Genomic DNA, 21,632 nt, shown 5'->3' with positions numbered 1-21,632 from the left:
TAGGGCTACAGCTATTGGTTATTTTAGTAATCGGGTACTCTACTGAAAAATCAATTCAATTAATCGAGTAATCGAAAAAAAAAAAACATATTTGTTTGCTTAAAAAGTAATTAAAAATAAATAACAAATAAAAAAACAAGACATTTCACTTAATAATGAATGAACAATTGATTTCCTTTAGATAATTTATATTTTTAAATTCACATGCATTTCCAAACTGCAAACACAAATAGAAATAAATAAAGGAATAATAATTATTTAATAATTAGTACTTTGACAAATGAAGTTAAATTATTTTCAACAAACATTTCTTGTAAATATCAAAACTATAGGGAACTAATAAATAAAAAAAGGCATAAACATTTGCATTATGTTGTGCATCTCAGCTTCTGAACAGCAGAGATGTTGCAGTGTGTCTCACTAAGCCTGTGACATTTTTTTTTTATATATATATATATATAGGCGACACTGTTTATAAACTCCTCAGCGCTGTGTTCACTTACATCAGGGGTGTCCAAACTACGTCTAGAAGAGTCTAAAAGCGGAGAGGATGCGCATTACTAGTGCAGAAAAACGGGACAAAACACTCTAAAGGCGGAGAGAGTGCGCATTTCTAGCGCAGGAAAACAAGTCAAAGAGTCTAAAAGCGGAGAGGATGCGCATTTATAGCGCAGAAAAACAAGTCAAAGAGTCTAAAAGCGGAGAGGATGCGCATTTCTAGCGCAGAAAAACGAGACAAAGGAGTCTATAAGTGGAGAGAGTGCGCATTTCTAGCGCAGAAAAACGGGGCAAAAGAGTCTAAAAGCGGAGAGAATGCGCATTTCTAGCGCAGAAAAACAAGTCAAAGAGTCTAAAAGCGGAGAGGATGCGCATTTCTAGCGCAGAAAAACAAGTCAAAGAGTCTAAAAGCGGAGAGAGTGCGCATTTCTAGTGCAGAAAAACAAGTCAAAGAGTCTAAAAGCGGAGAGGATGCGCATTTCTAGCGCAGAAAAACAAGTCAAAGAGTCTAAAAGCGGAGAGAGTGCGCATTTCTAGTGCAGAAAAACAAGTCAAAGAGTCTAAAAGCGGAGAGGATGCGCATTTCTAGCGCAGAAAAACAAGTCAAAGAGTCTAAAAGCGGAGAGGATGCGCATTTCTAGTGCAGAAAAACAAGTCAAACAGTCTAAAATTTAATATTAAGAGACATGAAATTAAACATCAACATCAAAAAATCTTAGTTTACACAACACTGTCAAAGATAAAGACTTATTTACAGAGTGTGGCCCATGACTCCAAATATATTTCTCCTTCTGGCCCCGAACAAAAAAAGTTTGGGCACCCCTGACTTACATAAAGCCTGTATTAAGTCCAGAATGGTCTGTTTTTAAAAACTAACCACACATTAGACAGTATTTCTATTAATCAGCGCATCTCCACAGTGCTGTCGTTATGTTATTAAGGTACATTAATGTTAACGTTAATCTCATTGATTAGTTATAAGTTATATTAACCTTCTCTTTTGGCTGAGTGCATTGTCACATTAAAAGCGCGAAAAACCGCCTGCTGAGTTTTTAAATTAAATAAACGTTTATTCAAAGCACAGAAAATATCTCGATCATTTTTTTTTAATCGAGTAACTCGAATTACTCAAGTAATCATTTCACCCCTAATCAAAACATCCAGTGAGCTGGTCTGAATGTCTGATAACATCTTATTAATGAGAGAAAGAGGACAAGAGAGAATGGCTTAACTAGTTGGACCTGACAGAAAGACTCCAATAACTCACTTTTTTACCACTGAGCAGAAAAGTGTCCAGGAAAGCATCCCATAATGCACTTTGGACCTGCTAAAAACACTAGTCAATCATTGCTTGAATGCCACAGCCTATGAGTATTATTGCTGACCATGTGCATCCCATTTATCTATTTTTTTTATCTATTTAAGTAGTATATGTACCAACAGTTTCTCAAACTGATTTCATGAACACTACAACAGGTCCACTCTTCTTTAGTAACCTTCCCAGCAACTAGATAAATCAGAGACTGTAAAAAAAAAAGATGGACGCCGTGTCTCCGTTCCCATTCATTTAATGAAAATGAAGCCAAAATCTTCCGCCATGTTGGCGATCCTGACACCCGATTCTGCGCAGTAGAGACCAGAGGAGGGAGAAAGACTGTGGATAGCAACCTACTCATTTAAATAACCACACCCCTGAGGGCTGCCTCGTGGTCACAGACTGTAGAGCGGTGCGGAGCTGACGGTCTGTTATTGGTCCCGCCCATAACCAGCCCTTTTACAATAACCACACCTTTTTTGAATAGAGCTGAATAACGTTTTAAAAACCGAATTCTGTAGTGATATAAAATTTGCCAATATAAGCAGAGGTTACACTAGCTGCTGCATTTAAATAATGGAGGTAGAATTACAGTATATTAAAAAAAACGTGATTGAAAGTTGTTCTGTTTTGCCATTGAAACCTATGGGGATGGGTGGAGTTACACAGCTTTCTGCAGCCAAACAGCAGGGGCGCTCGACCGGTGGTGGCTTCACTTTTGAGAGACGATGCTCTGTCCAGCTATATACAGTCTATGAGATAAATAAATGTAAATGTATTTTTTGTGATGTACAGGGGCTGGACAATGAAACTGAAACACCTGTCATCATTTTAGTGTGGGATTTTAGGTTTCATGGCTAAATTGGAGCAGCCTGGTGTCCAATCTTCATTAATTGCACATTGCACCAGTAAGAGCAGTAAGAGTGTGAAGGTTCAATTAGAAGGGTAAGAACACAGTTTTGCTCAAAATATTGCAATGCACACAACATTATGTGTGTTTAAACAGACCAGAGTTCAAAATAGGACAAATTGTTGGTGCACGTCTTGCTGGAGCATCTGTGACCAAGACAGCAAGTCTTTGTGATGCATCAAGAGCCACGGTATCCAGGGTAATGTCAGCATACCACCAAGAAGGACCAACCACATCCAACAGGATTAACTGTGGACGCTGTAAGAGGAAGCTGTCTGAAAGGGATGTTCGGGTGCTAACCCGGATTGTATCCAAAAAACATAAAACCACGGCTGATCAAATCACGGCAGAATTCAATGGGCACCTCAACTCTCCTGTTTCCACCAGAACTGTCCGTCGAGACAATAAATTATTGTGGTCTAAAACCAGGTGTTTTTTAGATTCATTGTCCAACCCCTGTATGATATAATAAATGATTTCAAGATATTTCCAGAAAAAAAATCACAAAAATCTAAAAATGTGTACGAGCAGGTCACTTTCCTCTGCTGAGAAATGTTTGACACGTCCAGGTAGCTGCACCACTGAAATAGCAATTTGCCAAAAGTTAAAGCACACCTGACTCTTAAAGGGAATAGTAAATGACACGTCTGATCGGTGTAGTCTTCCTAAAACATGCTTGGTGAGAGTATATTTCCTGCATTAATAAAACCTAAAACAACTATTAAAATTAAGCAAAATTGCAAAGTCTAGTGATATTAACTGTAATTAATATTAATAAGTGCCTATTATTACCTGTGTTTCCATTAAAATCACCAGGAATAAACGTCTAAAATTCTATAGAGTCTTTTGAATCCTGTAAGACTGTAAGAGTTAACCTCTGGCAATTGTCCCTGAGTGTTCATATAAAAATATATTTAATAATTATTTAATTTTTTTAGATTATTTACACATTTTCTACAAATCTCAAGAGAGCTTTTTGTTGCTGCTGCTGCCAGAGTTCTGGTGGCGGTTGATAAAGTCCACTACAAGGTTAGCTGCCTTGCGAGGGCGCTCCATCACCACGGTGTGGCCACAGTTATCCAGCAGATCAACCTGGCATCCAGGCAGAGCTTTGGCCAGAGCAGCGGCTCCTGATACGTCCAGAACCTGGAGAGAAGAGAAGTACCAGATTATAAAGTGCGTTGTCTATAAACATTTATTTTCTGCACTAGATTATAAAACGCATTATGCGACATCAGAAAGGAACAGTGGTGCTGCCTAGTGTTGCCAACTTAGCTAGCTACTTCATCATTGAACAATTTGTCTATAATAGGTTTAAAAATAAAGAAAACATAAGAAAACCTAAAAAAAAAAACAAAAAAAAACGTAGAATAACAGTTCCGGCTAACTGCTGCTCTTCTTATAACATTTAAAAACACGGCAAAAAACTGATTTATGTAGTTTACAAAAAAAAAAGTTATTTTGAGAGTGACTGCCTATTTAAAAAGCAACAGAAGTTGTTCATTTGTTAGAGTTTATTTGTAACATTTATACCATATTTAGGGTGTTTTTTTACTCACTTATTTTCTCTCCCACAACGTGAATACTTTACAGCTTCAAAAATTAGGTAGTGTCGGGGAGGTGTGGGGGGTAACTAAAGGCTAAGTTAAGTAAACAAAACAATATAAAAAAAAAAATATATATATATATATATATATATATATATATATATATATATATATATATATATATATATATATATATATATATATATATATTCAAACAAGTGATGGATGTTAATCTACACAGATTTCTCTTCTGAGAACTGTTTATTTGGGTGAGTAAAGCGCTTCTGTTCATTTACAGTAAGCTTAGTTTTCCAGGTTTCCACAAAGACTGGATAAAGCAGCATTAGCATTAGTGGCTAACTGCTAGCGCTAGTAAATGCTGCTCAATGGCTCTACACTGAGGAGCCCTGAATGTTCCAGTAAGCCAGGGAAGATATTAGCTAGTGGTTCTTTCAACTTAGCTTGTTTTAACACAGTAAATGTGCAGACTACAGTCTGATATACTCACCTCAACCGCTTTGAGCAGTTAGCGGCTAATGCTAATACTGCTCCAGCAGTGCTTAGCAGCCAGGGTTAGAAGCCAGCAGGCAGAGTACTGGTCATTCAATTTTCCAGCTGTAGCTCAGTTTTAGGGTGTTAGCAAACTTCTCACATCCTCAGAGTTTTGTTTTTTTTTACTGTGAAGGACCATATTTAATATCCTGTGGCCAGTATGAGAGAATTGTCTATAAAACACAAAGTTTAACACAACTACTCCCCATAGGGAAAATGGCTAGTTGTGTTATCACTTTTGTTGGTAGTAGTTTAGACATTAAATGGCTGTGTGTTGAGTTATTTAAAGGGTACAGTATATTTACACTGTTATACTGTATAATCAAATATATAATCAAATATTTACAAAATGAGGGATACACTCTCTTTTGTGAGATACTGTATAACGTTATGGCTGTAATCCTACCTGGTCTTGTTTCCCCCAAATGACCTGCAGTGGTGTTGAGATGAGGTGCATGTTATCATGCAGGCTGTGCCTCGAATCTTCTTTAACCAGTTCCATAAACACTGAAAGTGGATCAGACGCCAGAAATCAGTCAATCTGATTCAGTGTGAATCTGACACTTCAGTATTTCATGCATTTTAACACCTTATTTAACACTTATGTAACTAACCCTCGCGGTAGAAGTCGTTGTGTGGAATACGGACACTGACCAATCCCTGAAGAATCTGCTCAAAAAAGAAGGTAGAAAAAAACTATACTTCATAATAGCACAATTAGCATAATGAGACGCACATGAAACATGAGACAAGTTATAATAAATCTGCGTTAAATACACTGACAATAATGGCACAACAGTGGAACATAATTTTTTTATTGTTGTCACTAAACCAAAATTATGATTTTAATGATACTAAAACTAAACCACAGCAAAAACCGAATAAATCAGAAATGAATGCAATAATAAAAGATTGAACATGGAAATATATATATATTTTTGTTTTTATTTCTAGAAAGCACTTCTGTTTATTTACAGTAAGCTTTGATTTCCAATATTTTGTCTATAAGGGTGAGTTTTCACAGATTGACTGACACACTGATATACTGTCTAACTTTCTATAAGATATGAAACAAGATCAGTTAGATTAACACCTGCTGAGGGATCTTGAAACGGACGAAGGAGCACAGTTTCAGCATCTCCTCCATCTCCTCCGGATTAGAAGGGATGAGAGGAATCTTCTGAATATCGTTGGTCTTTTCCAAGTCTCTCAGACGTTTCACAAATGTGCTCTCCTCAGTGTCCTTCAGACCTTCACATCAGAAAAACAAAAATCATATATAACAATAAAGCATACCACTATGACTACACCCCTCATATCTTTGTTTCTACGCCCATTAACTAACTGATCTTAAAAGAAAATATTTGTAGTTCTATAATAATTACAGACTGTAGTCCTGTATCTGCAACAGAAAAACTGTGTGCACATGCACGCTATATACTGACCTGCAGGACAGATGAGTGTGACGCTGCACAGGTCGGAGGGGTAGCGGGCAGCGTAGACTCCAGCTACATTACCGCCCATGGAGGTGCCCATCAGGTGGAAGGGCTTCTTATTTAGATGAATGCTTTTAACAAACTGCAAAAAAGAAAGAAAGAAAAAAAAGAAAAGATGCTTTGCTATCATAACATTCATTTTTAGAGCCATGTGTGCTCTGACTTTGGTGGATCGGTATTTTAATGGCGCAGCGCTTCTGTGTTTCTCAGCAGAGGAAACTGACATCTACAGGAAAAGCAATTTTATTTTATTCTTTATTCTGTTTATTGTTGATGGCAATGAACATCTGACATTTGGCTAAAGTGTAGGTTCTAATCAGACAGTGAAGCACCTATGTTTTTTATCTTTGAAATGTATGTGAACATATTGATATTCACTTCCAATTACTAAGTGCATCGGCGTAGATATACAAGAATTTTATCAGATTTGTAACAGAATTCAATGTTTCAGAATGTCATGATATTTATTAATAATAATGCACTCCAAATATCTCCATATATCCAGCATTAAAGTAAAATGAAATGATACTGGACAGATAATTATGTGATAATAAGGGTGGGGGTGATATGAAATAATATTTCAGGGTATAATATTGTTCACAATTTTTTTAAATGTTGGTGTTATTATTGCATACGATACGATATGGCACAATATGTAGCTCCATAAATATGACCATATGAAAACTACCTTATGAATAATTACCGGTAACATATATATGCTAAAAAGAAATATTGAATGTTTTTTTTTATGTATAATTTTTATTGATGGAGTGAGAAAAGATATAAAAATAATGACAAATCAGGCAGGTAGAGAACCAGGACAAATGCAATGAGTGGAAAATGCCTAAACAACATCCAGTATAAAAGCACAGGAATAATAGACGGAAGTTTAGTATTTCCCCTTTTTTTCCTTCTCTTCCCCTTTTTTCTTCCTTCTTCTTACTTCCCCTTCCTCTCCTCCCCTTCATCTTTCCTTATACTTCCCTACTTTCTCGTTTTCCTCACATTTCCTTCCTCTTTTAGCTCCTGCCCACCTCCTCCCCACCCCTCCCACATTAACCAACTCCTCTACCCTCCCTTCTTTCTACCCCTAATGGGTATTTTTGATTATTTATATTATTATTGACAGTGATTTAAATAATACTTTTGAAAGATGCTCCTATATTTATGAGTTGTTGCATACTTTCAAAGGGCGAAAAAAGTCTAAAGATTACAGACTGAGGGACAGCTCTATCCATCAGGCTGTGAGGATGCTGAACTCTCTCCCTGCTCAACCCCCACATCCCAATCCTGCCCCCAGCACACACTCACTCAGCATTCTCTGTATGTCCTTCACATATGCAGTATTTACAATAAAACTACTTCACAAAACTGCAAAAACAAACAGGTCTACTGTCCTGACGTGGTGTATTAGATGTATGTTAATGCAACCCCTGCCACAACCAAACAAAGTCTTAATCATAAACACGAGGGACACTCAAACTCATTACAGAGCAGCCAGCTGAAGCCCTTCCTCTCTCTCCATCTCACAGGAGCTTAATCAGTCTGGAATGAGGCTGACTTCAAAGCATGATGGTCTACTGAAGAACACAGTGTGTAGAAAAAAAGGAGGAAAAAAAGGCAAGAGGAAGGGCATCTATTTTAGACCTGAGGCTGAATAACAGCGTGGAGAAAATCAGGACACACAGACTACTCCTCCTGCTTTTAATCGATAGGACACAAAGCACTCTGGAACTCATTGTGGAACCAATATAAATAGGTTTCAGTGTCTATTAATAGCCTAATCTCTCTCTCACATGTCCTTACTGAGACATTTTGCACAGTCTAAAAATCCCCCTAGAGCCGGCTATCTTCTTCAATTTTTGGATGGAAATTATGAAATTATGAAATTATGATTATTTAGACCATATTCTCATTTCAATTGAAGCATAGTGTATACAGCTCTGGAAAAAATAAAGGGACCACTTCAGTTTCTACACCAGTTTCTCCGATTTTGCTATTTAAAGATTTATGTTTGAGTAAAATGAACATTTTTGTTTTATTCTATAAACTACAGACAACATTTCTCCCAAATTCCAAATAAAAATATTGTCATTTAGAGCATTTATTTGCAGAAAATTAGAAATGTCTGAAAAAACAAAAAAGATGCAGAGCTTTCAGGCCTAAAAAAAAAAAACAAGTTCATATTCATGATGATTAAGTTTTAAGAGTTCAGAAATAAAACTGGAATGAACCTGGTTTTTAATAACAGTTTTCATGCATCTTGGCATCATGTTCTCCTCCACCAGTCTTACACACTGCTTTTGAATAACTTTATGCTGCTTTACTCCTGGTGCAAAAATTCAAGCAATTCAGTTTGGTGGTTTGATGGTTTGTGATCATCCATCTTCCTCTTGATTATATTTCAAAGGGTTTTTTTTAGGTAAAATCAAAGAAACTCATTTTTTTTAAGTGGTCTTTAATTTTTTTCAGAGCTGTATGAACATTATATAGTGTAAAATAAACAAATAAGGTGGTTTAGGTTATACCTTATGCTGCAGTGCTGACACAGATGTGCAAATATGCACACACAGCTTTAAAAGGTTTCAAAGATCATCCAGGCTTTTTATGACACCAAACATGGTTCTGTGTGGAATTGCTCAAAGCACTTGTTGTAGTGTACATATGCAAAATTAACACTTTAAGGGCTGATACCTGATGTATGCGTTTGACTTGGCCCTCGATGGAGTAGTCGGCTGCATTGGTGCGTGTGGTGCCCTCGTGGCCAGGCATGTCAACACACACTAGGTGCATGTTGGTTGGGAGGAACTACAAAAAAAATAAAAACAAGACATACATGTGAACAAAACAACTGATAAAAATGAGAATTTGACTTAATATCACTGAGAAAATAAGTGTGAAGTCTAGGCCTTCCTTGATAATTACATTAGCGACTTTTTCGTACAATAAATGGATGCTACATAAATAATATTTGATAATCGTGAAATCGCCTATTGTGTTTATTAGTATGTTTGTTCACATATAGCAGTGAAAACTGTTTTATCCAGTCATGCAATAATGCCCAATGCTTCAATAACTGCGACTCCATACACACAGTGTGGACTGCAGAAGGTGAAGTAAAAACAAAAAAGGATATATTTTCTAATCTATGATTAATTCATATTTTGTTGTCTTTAAAAGTATATCATTATACATCACATTATGCTAGTCACACTAATGTTTTGACCCTAAAATGCAAGTATCAATCCGATACCAGCACCAACGTTGGTATCGATAATATATGTATAGCTGCGTTGTGGGTAACCAGGGCTGCAAAGGAAGGATACATCAGCTGCGTCATTCAATTCAGGACGAATGTCAGCTAGAATTTTTTTTGGCCTGCTGAGAGTGGTACATGAAAGATCCTTTACTTTGGAAAGATGTATCATCAGAGAAATGCAGCCTAGGTATTGAAATGTAGCTTAAATTCGATTAAATCGAATGGCTCAATAAGGGACAAATTAAGAGATGTGCTAATTATGCTAATAAACCTTTAATCTGTGCTAGGACGTGATTGGTTTGTGAGGCCTTGTTTTAGAAAATTGACCTTTGGTGTGCTCATTTGTGTTTGACCTTTTGGTGTGCTCAGATTGACCTTTGATGTTGTAAAGTAACTTTGAATAAACCTTAAATTAGTAATTTTGTTACTTTTATATAGCAATATAGTTCCTGAGATCAAAATATACTGTTTGACTTCAGTAATCAATGGCACAATTTACCCCAATGTATTCTCTCCAAAGGCACAACTTAACCTGCACTTAAAAAAAGGTGGTCGTACCACCCTGCACTACTGCTGTATACTCCCAAAACCCTCATAACAAGCAGGAAAGGTTCACACAGAATCATAAAATCATTGGTTAAAGTCAGAAGCTAATATTAAGCACATTGCCTCAGTCATACTACAACTCTTCATACACTTGTTTGGAGCAGACCTGCATTCTTGCTTGTTTTAGGTGAGTCTCTGCTGTGGGAGTGTACTGTATCAGTGATTTACCTTCACCATCCCCATCCACATGTCTTTGTGTGCAGAGAAGCCGTGAAGCATGAGTATGGAGGGTCTGCTGCCCGGCTTCCCTCTGTGTGTGTAGCAGAAGCGATATCCTTCATACTCTGCGTAATCCAGCTGCATCCCCAGCCTCCTCCTCCAGTACCTTCAGTAATAAAATAAAGAACAGAACAGACCGTCAAAATGCTGCAAAGCGAAATCACACACTACTGACGCTGAGATCTGCATCCGGAGTGCTGAGTCCACACTCCCCCGGCCGAGCTCTGAGCAGATTCATGCACAATAACCAGATAAATTCTGCAGCATGCAGAGCCAGAGCGCCACTCTCACAGTAAAAATGTATTTATAATGCACCCGAGACTTATTTACCTGCTGCTGATTAATGGCTAAAAGCTACAGTTACAGGACTAAGCAAGGTAATGTGATTAATCACCCGGTCCAGCAGCAAGCTGTGCACGCCTGCAGCAGCTCAGAGAACACTCACAGGGATTCGTTCATTTTTCAGGGGTCCGCTGACCACAGCAGGTCACAGCGACACTGACAGCAGCGTGCAGGACACGCTGCACACTCGGCCTGTGAGTAATTACACGCAGAAGAGTCCTCTGGGTGGATTGCGTAAGGGCTGGCTGATATCATTTAAGCAAAATGCACTAAAGCTACTAAGAGTCCTTATGAGACTTATGAGGCATCTTCACAGGCCCACTACAACAAGGCAAGCAAACCACCAATCAATCAATTGCCTATGGCCCCAGACAACCACTAATTATGATATGAACAGGGCTGCCAAATGGTCCAGAGGTCTATAGTATTACATTACTATTACATTACATTTGGCAGACGCTTTTGTCCAAAGCGACTTACAATAGTCAAGTACAATGTAAAATAAGTTTAAAGGTAAAACATCTTTGGATAGGGATAAAAGGAGGGGAGTAATAGGATAGAGGAGTGAAGGAGGGGAAGAAGGAAATGAGGTTAGAAGTAGTTAGTGTGTTAGAGGTGTTAGGAGAGTAAGTGCTCTTTGAAGAGCTCTGTCTTCAGGAGTTTCTTAAAGATAGCGAGAGATTCTCCTGATCTGGTAGTGGAAGGTAGTTTGTTCCACCATTGGGGAACTCTGTGCTGCCACTATGATCAGATCAGAGATTGCTGATTGTTTAAATCCCAGTCATGTAGTTAGCTTGCAGCTTGCCATCAGCTGCCGGAGCCCTGAGAGAGGGTGATGTCGATCAGCACAAGGCTGCGTCTGTGAGCTCATGTATTGGAACCGAGTCGCTGCGCTGACTTCACATGTGCCGGAGGAGGCGTGTGCTAATCTATACCCTCCTTGTGTTGTAGGGACTATACAGCTAAAAAAAATTATGAAATGAATGCACAATGACAAACTGTGTGAGCGCCCCTTTAAATTCTGTGATAGTCAATCCAGAAAAGTTATCAGCTACACTGTTATCAGTAATTTGGGGTGGGTTATGGAGGGTTGGGCAAATGGCAAATGCCATGAAACAGTCCTGAATCTTCATCTTCAACAACTAATTATAAGTTGAATAGGCTGCCGAGTGGTCCAGACGTCTAAGAAGCTGCCACTATGTTCGGGAGATTTGGTTCTAGTTCGAATCCCGGCCATGCAGCTTGCCATCAGCTGCTGTAGCCCTGAGACAGCAAAATTGGCCTTGCTCTATCTGGGTGGCTCTCTTAAGATATAAAACTTCAGCAATCCTGAAACAGACTTATAATTTGTGGTGGGTATTGGGTGAGTGTTGGGGTGTCCATTTTGCCTAGCCCTAAATCTGCATTAAAATTGCATTATTTTGGAATTAGATTTATTTTGGTTTAGTACTGCACAGATACTGATACTGTACCTGTATCTGTTTCAGTATTGGTGCTCCATTAGACGCCACTTGGCTAAAGCCAGATGTATGTCCCCAGTTTGCCCTTTTCCATTCTGGATTAAGCACCTAATATTGAACTTTTCTGCACATTTGCACCAACAAAAATAGGTTTTGGCAACCCAAAAAGTTAGTTCCCAGCTAAAACCAAAGAATAGAAGGTTCTTGAACACGAACGGAAAGTTTGTGCTGAAGATTTCAATGGACTAGATCACCTTTCACCTACTTAGGCACCGGTAATCCAAGGGAGGACAACAATTGAGCAACCGCCCTATCCTTCAGCACAGATAACAGAGGAACTAATGGAATAATCTTGGTCATGGTGCAAGTCCTAGGAAAGGAAAGGCAAGGAAAGGGAGGACACATGACCTGCATAACCCAACTTAACCCAAAGCTATCTGCTATGGCATGATTAGCATTGAAATCTTCTTTAGATGTGCACTGATGCCTTGCAGAACAGTTACATAGCTATCAAACAACCAACACATGCACAATATGGACTTTGATGACCCCATGATGCCATTTTAAACCCATAGGCATTAGTTTGGAGTCAGTCTCCCTTTTTCAATAATATCACTCATTCGAAGCTGATGGTGGAATATCTAGAAATACAGAAATTTATGGCATTAATCCACTGCATTTAATTCAGAGCTGAAAAACTAATCTAAATCCCACATAAAAGGTGGTTGGTTGAAGGCCTTCATGCAGTGATGAAACGAAGTATGACTAACCCAAAATGACAAACACAGGTTCAGTCACTATCTCTGCATGTCGACTAAAGGGCACACGAGTCCTAACTGGCACAAAACACTGAGCTCACTTGTCCTTTGGTACACTGAAGGGATTTCTGAGATGGTTATGTAATGTGACATTATGACTCTAGGTGTCTGAAGCTTGCATGCTGATGCTCTTGACAATTATTATAAGACTCTACTGAGGGGAAAGTTCATTTCCTATGAAGCCTAAACTGTGGCAGAGTTCACAGGGTTAAAGGACTGACATTCTTCACCAGCTTAAAACACAGCTTAAGGCCAGATGCTAATGGTTACTGGCTTTAGATGGTTTGAGCTGGTTTTTAATGATGGAGGTGGTGGAAACATGGTCCCTCAACAAAATCATACTCCATGCCCTAAGCTAGTTGGTTAACCAACACTTAGCCAACATATTGATGTATCTGCTTGGTTATGCAGGTCATTCTATTCAACAGGATTGGTCTTAACGGTCATTTAGATAAACTAGTTTAGTGATGCTTGTCAACAGGCTTGAACAAGCATGGTCATATTAAACGACCAGCTTGGAATTTGTGGTCATTCAGGATATCCACCTTGGTTTTTAATTGTCATGCTGGTTCAATAGCCTGGTCTTACTGGTAAAGCTGGTCAATCAGTTTGGTCTTGCTGTTCATGCTGGTCAACCAGGTTAAACTTCTTGGTTATGCTGGTCATGCTGATCGACCAGCTTGCTCTCGCTGGTGGTGTTGTTCATTTACCTTGGTCTTGCTCATAATGCTGGTCCACCAGATGCTGGTCATGCTGATTAACTATTTTGGCCTTCTTGGTCATGCTGATCGAACAGCTTGGTCATGCTGTTCTTGCTGGTCAACCACATTGGTTTTCTTTGTCATGCTGGTCAAAGAACTTGGTTTTGATGTTCATGCTGCAACCAGCTTGCTCTTGCTGGTGGTGCTGTTCAATTAGCTTGTTCTTAATTCTTAATTAGGGGTGAGACAAAATGTTGTTATTGAGATATATTGTTTCAATTTCGTTTGTGATACATTATCGGTACATGGTCAAATATCTATATATTTTAATTGAAACATTGATGCTCCAAACTCCCTCAGACATCCCCCAAATTTGGCCTACTAAGGTCCACATGGTGACGCTATAATCAAATGAGTAGGGTTAACCTGCTGTAATGAATATTGGTTGGTAGATTCTGTGAAAATTACCCCAATAAATGCATAATTACTGGTATTTGCTTATTCGGGAATATTTTATTGTCTTCAGTAACACAGCTGCGGTGAAGTTTTGTAGAGAATTGTGATAAATCAAGTATTGCAGAATCACTGTTTCATGAGATCATCGTTATCACGGGCTACATATCGTGATAAAATCCTATCGTGAGATGTCCTGTGATACACAACCCTATTGTAGACCAGATAAAATATCAAACTCAAACAAAAAACATACCACATGCTGGGTTAAACATCTAAGCTAGTCATCCAGCTTAATACTGAGTGTTTCAGTAATGCACACTTACCAGTAATAGACCTTAATGAGGACCGCAGGCCACAGAAGAAAAGATGCCACAAAAGCCAGTATGGGGATGGCCAGCGTGCCGCCGGCGATGACAAACATGTTCACCACGTCCAGATCCATGTCTACACTTCACCTGTGAAACACATTCAGTACAATTAGCCATGATATAAAAACCATCCAGCACTTTAAGGTTCTGTGAGGTGACCTATTTCAGTGTCTCTCGGCTGCAGAGAGACGGCAGCCCCGCTGGACTGCAGGAGTTTTTTTTTCTTTTTGTTGTTTTTCTCACTCTATCACACCTCTGTCAGACTACTGGATCTTATTTGTGAGCTGAATCGGATGTGCTGGGGGGTATGGAGGAGCAAAAAGCTCTGCAGTGCAGGAGGACTTACAGAAAAGAAAGGATGTAATTCAGGGGTCCTACCTATCCCAGGAAGTCAGGAAGTCTCCTGCATTCTTATAAGGGCTCCCTGATGCTCAGCGTCAACAAATAGCGCCGCAATCTCCGTCTTCTCCGTCAACAAATAGCGCCGCAATCTTCCCTTGTCCATCAACAAATAACTCCAAAATGTCCCTCGTCAACAAATAGCGTCTCAATCTCCCCCTCCCGTCTACAAATAGTGCTGCAATCTTGCCCTGCCCGTTAACAAATAGCGCCACAATCTCCACCTCTCCCCGTCAACAAATAGCGCCACAATCTCCCCCTCTACCCGTCAACAAATAGCACCACAATCTCCACCTGCCCCACTCAACAAATAGCACCACAATCTCCACCTGCCCCACTCAACAAATAGCGCCAGAATCTCCACCTGCCCCACTCAACAAATAGCACCACAATCTCCACCTGCCCCACTCAACAAATAAGTAATCCCCCCTCCCACTGTCAAAAAATAGTGCCACGACCCCATCAACAAATAGCACTGTTATCTCCTCTTTCCCATCAACAAATAGCACCGCAATTTCCCTCTCCCCTAATAATAAATAGCATTTCAATCTCCCCCTCCCCCTCAACAAATAGCGTCTCAATCTCCCCCTCCCCCTCAACAAATAGCGTCTCAATCTCCCCCTCCCCCTCAACAAATAGCATCTCAATCTCCCCCTCCCCCTCAACAAATAGCGTCTCAATCTCCCCCTCCCCCTCAACAAATAGCGTCTCAATCTCCCCCTCCCCCTCAACAAATAGCGTCTCAATCTCACACCGCAGTTCTCATTTAAGGTGGGCTGTAATGAAAGGACACACTTGGAAAACCCAATCTTGGTTCCAGTAACAACCCATCTAGCTACAAATACCTAAACATTCCACGTTCCACCCATGTGAGCTCCACATGAACATGAGGACCACCTTAAGCTACTTGCACTAATTAAACAGGATCCTTAAAAGCCCCCATCCCTCCAAAAATGCAAAAACACTACATGGAAATGAAACATGTCTGCATATGCCGGGGGCAAGAGTGTGGTGATGGCATCACTGGCACGATGTGAGCACTGTCAAAAGCAATAAACTCACCATCTACAGCCACTCATGCATATCCAGCAAAATGCTGATCTACACGGGTCTTACAGGCCAGTACAGATGTTCAGGGTCAGGGGTGAAGAACACAGTAGTTTGTATACTGTCAAAATTTTCATTTACACACAGTGAGAAGTGATGTGCCATAAAAGGATCTATAAAATCAAATATGAATTTTTTGTACATTTAAAAAAAGCTCAGACTTTATTTATATTCCTAACAGAAATTAAATATAACGTTAATACTACTATAGACCATTGTTATGACCATATCAAATCTAAACCATGAGTCAGTCTAACCCTACTGTTATCTTTGGGGTCAATTTGACCCTAGTCAATGTTTAACATCTCTAACATAATTTATGTGCTTCACATTAAATTACTTTAGTTAATTTACTACGGAAAACTATTAACATCATAATATACAGTATATTCAGTGTCCCATACATATTTTGTGAGTTTGTGAGCGTTATATGGGTTTAATTTGACTGCAGGCTGTTTTAGCTTTGAAAGATCATATATATTTATATATATTTAGTATTTTAATATATAATATATAATATATATATATTATTTCGCACACATCACTTGTGTTGGATAATATTGAGGTCAACTTGATAAGTAATCTCATAATCTTAAAAAAAAAAAAACGTAAACTTCACATTCGGAGGTATAATCCAGTGTCTGTGTCGTCTCTGAGTTTCCCCGTGGCTGAGTTTGTATTTAGACCAGCTCAGAGCCTGATATCAACACATGGGCCTCTAATCATTGATTCCAATTTGATTGATTACTCAATTTGTGAACCGATTCACTCAATGAGTCAACTTTTATTCTGATAGGCTTTTGTTGTATCATTTGCGGTTATTATTTAGGAAGATTTAGGCAGGTATCGTATCGAAATTAATAATTTTGGTATCATAACATTGTTGTTACATTTTGTTAGAAACCAATTGGTTGTTAATTATTAAGTGAACTGTCTTATTTTCTCTTGTGTTCTTATAATTGTTCTTTAACCAAGCAAAAATGTTTTATTTGATTACTTGATTAATTTAATTAATTGTCAGTAAAATACTTGATTACTAAAATATTCAATCCGCCCTAACATATATACTATACATACAGTAGATATGTTAGGGATCATCTAATATTTTAGAAAATAATGTATAAGCTAAAATATATTCTCGGAAAATTTTGAGAATATTTTAAGAATATTTTGCATATATATTTACATATATTATATATATTTTACATCCAAAAAAATTTTTTTTAAGGAATATTTAAATGAAAGGATGACGGATCCCAGATCAAACAACCTAGTTTCTAGTGCAGAGAAGCTCTCTATCACGTGAGTGTGTGTTGTGTAAGTGTGTGTAGTGTGACAGTGAGTATGAAACAGTTTCATAATGCTTCCTCAGCATGCAAAGATAACGTTAACATCAATACTGCTTTAATCAATCAGTGTGTGGATATTTATGACAAGCACCCCCAACACAAGCTATCAGCATCAAATCTGATCATCAGAATTTAAAACCAAATCTCTGGTTTTAGCCGCACTAGAGATTACAGATCTCCACATCCCACCATTCAGCACAGAATCGGTGTTTATTCTCCTGCAGCAGAAGCGCAGCTTCATTTTCTGCTGCTGTCGCTGATTCATCTTCTGCACTAAATTAAATTACCTTTTTCCCGTCGAGCCGGAGCTCCGACCCTCCGCCGCTGCAGGACCGACAGCTGAAGCTCCTCACAGGAAGCGCGCGAGCTGCATGTTTCGATCTTGGCCTGGAGGTGAAGCACTGAGCCGCACTGAGCGCGCGCTCTACACCCAGCGCCCTGCTCCCCCTCACACCTGTATTCCGACAAGCCCCGCCCCTCTGCGCTACGATTGGTTAGTGGCTCATAGACGCAGGTTTCTCTATTTTATTATTTTTTTAAGTTAAGAATAGTTTTCTATTTATTAATCTATGTTTATTAATTTAAATAAAAAACGATATATGTTTATTTTAAATAGAATTTGTTGTTACATTTTTTTGCTAGGCAGAATGTGAGTTTAAGAAATAAAACTGCTATCTAAAAAAGGAAACCAATTCGTCATTCATTATTAAGATTGAACCAAGCAAAAAAATATATATATATTTTAAATCAATTAATTAAATTGATGTTTTAAATATATATATTAAATATATATATTGCATTAAAATGTATATTAATAAATACTTATTTTTTATTTAAAAAATGAATTATGCTAAATGAATAGAAAAATAATATAAAAAATAAAATAGTAAAATGCTCCTATTAAAAATTAAAAATGTAAGTAAACAAATGTTTTTTAAATAATTACATATAATTAGTAATACGTATTGTATTGTTGTATAAAATATCCTCATTGAAGTAATTATATAATATTATACATTACGTAATTTTATCATATTAATTAATAATTAAGTGCAGGTTTTTTATACACAAATACACACGTTACATTACATACATCATTAATAAATGACCAAAAAACATAAAATAATCATTAGACCTGTATTATCCTTTAAATGTGCAAATAAGCAAAAATGCAAAAATGTGTTTTATTTAATTTTATAAATGTACATTATGTTACAAATTTATACTAAATACTTACAAAATGAAGATAAGAAAAATAATGCATAAAATTATGTTAAAAAATGTAAGTGGAGAAAATGTAGTTATTTTTTTATTAGTTATTTATGTTGTATCAGTAAAATGTTCCTGTATAAGTCTTTTTTTGCAGCTTTTTACTCAAATTAAGGGAAACAAGTAAATAATATAGTTATTATTTCTCTATGTAAAATAAAATGCGCGCGCGCACTCACACACACGTGAGCAGAACAGCACAGGCGGGGTTTGTCGTCTGCCAGTAGGCGGACCATATGTGCGCATAACGGACTTTCAACAAATGATTGATTGTATACAACTGTAGGGGCGGGGTTTTGATGAACTACCGACCAATCATAGGATAGAATTACGCGAAACGGGTGGGAAAATTAAAAAACGCATTTATAGCGCCTCCTAGCGCGAGAGACGCAGTACAATTAAAGGCGAAATCAAGAAGATTATTTTTATGCAGACAGAAAATCTCTGGTTATGATTAATCTGCAGCTGCAGAGAAGAAACTGCAGGGTTTAATCTCAGGGAAGTGAGAGCTGGGCTGGGCTTTACCCCTCTAACATCTGGAACAGCTGGAACAGCTGCTTTAATTCGACATTTCTGCCTCAAAACAATCTGATATATGACCATTTACTCATATACATTCACCGGCCAATTTATTAGGTACACTTTGCTAGTACTGGGTTTGTCTTCAAAACTGCCTTAATTCTTCGTGGCACAGATTCAACAAGGTACTGGAAACATTCCTCAGAGATTCTGGTCCATATTGACATGTGAGACTCATGCATTTGCTGCACATCCATGATGTGAATCTCCCGTTCCACCACAACAAGACATTTGCCTTTTTTCGGACCATTCTCTTGTAGTAAATCATATACATTTATAAACACACAAATAAGTCTTAAGATCATAACAAAAGGCAAAATGCTTTAATAAAACTGTTCTGTATAACTAGTTCTGAAATGATTTCTAAAACAAAATGTTAAAAATACATGTCATGAAATTGTTGTGAAATTTATGTTAAACCAGGATAATGATAAAAAAGCGGGTATTGATGATGAATGAATGAAAGTATAATGATGACCTCCAATTATCACCTTTTAATATGGCCTATTGAGAGTCTGTATATAAACAGATACCAAATACAGACCTTTGAACATCTTATTTATCTTCTTAAAAACAGTGAAAAGGACACATCAGTCTGTGAAACCACTTATCAGATAACATTCAAAGGCAGGTGGGATCAGTCTTATTTCAATTGGTTTATTTAATAAACCTGTTAGGATAGATAGATAGATAGATAGATAGATAGATAGATAGATAGATAGATAGATAGATAGATAGATAGATAGATAGATAGATAGATAGATAGATAGAGGGTATGTCTGCAGAGATGGGGTTATGTCCATTGGTCAAAATGAAAAATCATCCTTCAGTTCACCATTAGTTATTATTATTAGTGTGATTGCAGTAATGCAATCACAGTATTGTTCTTCTTAAGTCTTATTAGTGTGATTGCAGTAATGCAATCACAGTACTGATCTTCTTAAGTCTTATTAGTGTGATTGCAGTAATGCAATCACAGTATTGATCTTCTTAAGTCTTATTCTTCTTCTTCTTCTTCTTCTTCTTCTTATTATTAGTGTGATTGCAGTAATGCAATCACAGTATTGATCTTCTTAAGTCTTATTCTTCTTCTTCTTCTTCTTCTTCTTCTTATTATTCCACCTGTTTTTTGTCCGGTTAACTAGTGCCGCAGTTTTCGAAATATCGACTTCGTTCAAAAGAGAAAACGTGCGTCCTTATCGGGAATGGTGGGCTTGTATACAGCTTTCCGATCGGAATTACGTTTTTCGTAAAAACTTCGTAAGTACGCGTTTTTTCGCGCATTGAAAATGAATGGGCAGAACTTTGCACGCCCGTGGACGTCGCAATTTTTGAAATACGAAGATGAAACCAATTGAGGACCTGTAGAACTTATTGAGCTCTTTCCGAAAATATGCGTTACGAAAAGTTACGACGTACGGATTTCGTACGAATGTCGTACGAAGTGGCCCCATAGGAATGAATGGGGCCAATCGGAGGACGGCAGCTAGATCGAAGGACAGGTAGCTAGAACTCCAGTACTGTGAGTGTATGGAGCAGCTATGGGATAAAACAGCATTAGGTCAAAAGTTTGGACACCCCGGCCCCCCAGTACTGTGTGTAATGGAGCCACGGGTCAAAAGTTTGGACACCCCGGCCCCCCAGTACTGTGTGTAATGGAGCCACAGGTCAAAAGTTTGGACACCCCCGAACGGCCAGAGCAACCTAGCGTGCATAGCTGATTGATGTATTTGCACGTTGCGTAGCAACGTGCAAACACCATTTAATCTAATTTATGCATATAAATCACCTAGCAACCACCTAGAAACACCATAGCAACCACCCCGGATACCATAGCAACACCTTAGCAACCGCCTAGCAACACCCTAGCAACCACCTAGCAACCACCTAGCAACACCTTAGCAACCACCCCGGATACCATAGCAACACCTTAGCAACCGCCTAGCAACACCCTAGCAACCACCTAGCAACCACCTAGCAACACCTTAGCAACCATCCCGGATACCATAGCAACACCTTAGCAACCGCCTAGCAACACCCTAGCAACCACCTAGCAACACCTTAGCAACCACCCCGGATACCATAGCAACACCTTAGCAACCGCCTAGCAACACCCTAGCAACCACCTAGCAACCACCTAGCAACACCTTAGCAACCACCCCGGATACCATAGCAACACCTTAGCAACCACCTAGCAACACCCTAGCAACCACCTAGCAACCACCTAGCAACACCTTAGCAACCACCCCGGATACCATAGCAACACCTTAGCAACCACCTAGCAACAACTTAGCAACCACCCCGGATACCATAGCAACACCTTAGCAACCGCCTAGCAACACCTTAGCAACCACCTAGCAACCACCTAGCAACACCTTAGCA

General features: G+C 38.4%; 1 protein-coding gene across 1 annotated transcript; it reads right to left on the bottom strand.

The window, feature by feature from the left end:
• Window positions 1-480: 480 nt before the first annotated feature.
• abhd6a (abhydrolase domain containing 6, acylglycerol lipase a) lies at window positions 481-17,824 on the bottom strand. Its single transcript, XM_049471739.1, has 9 exons — window positions 17,690-17,824; window positions 14,503-14,634; window positions 10,352-10,508; window positions 9,013-9,126; window positions 6,268-6,400; window positions 5,916-6,073; window positions 5,437-5,491; window positions 5,229-5,329; window positions 481-3,869 (listed from the first exon to the last, which is right to left on the bottom strand). Exons 2-9 carry the CDS (start codon window positions 14,619-14,621, stop codon window positions 3,687-3,689), a joined length of 1,020 nt encoding a protein of 339 aa, XP_049327696.1. The 5' UTR covers window positions 14,622-14,634; window positions 17,690-17,824; the 3' UTR covers window positions 481-3,686.
• Window positions 17,825-21,632: the final 3,808 nt, after the last annotated feature.

Source organism: Astyanax mexicanus, chromosome 24 (genome assembly GCF_023375975.1).
Source record: "Astyanax mexicanus isolate ESR-SI-001 chromosome 24, AstMex3_surface, whole genome shotgun sequence".
Lineage (NCBI taxonomy): Eukaryota > Metazoa > Chordata > Actinopteri > Characiformes > Acestrorhamphidae > Astyanax > Astyanax mexicanus.
This window is presented reverse-complemented; position numbering and strand designations above follow the sequence as displayed.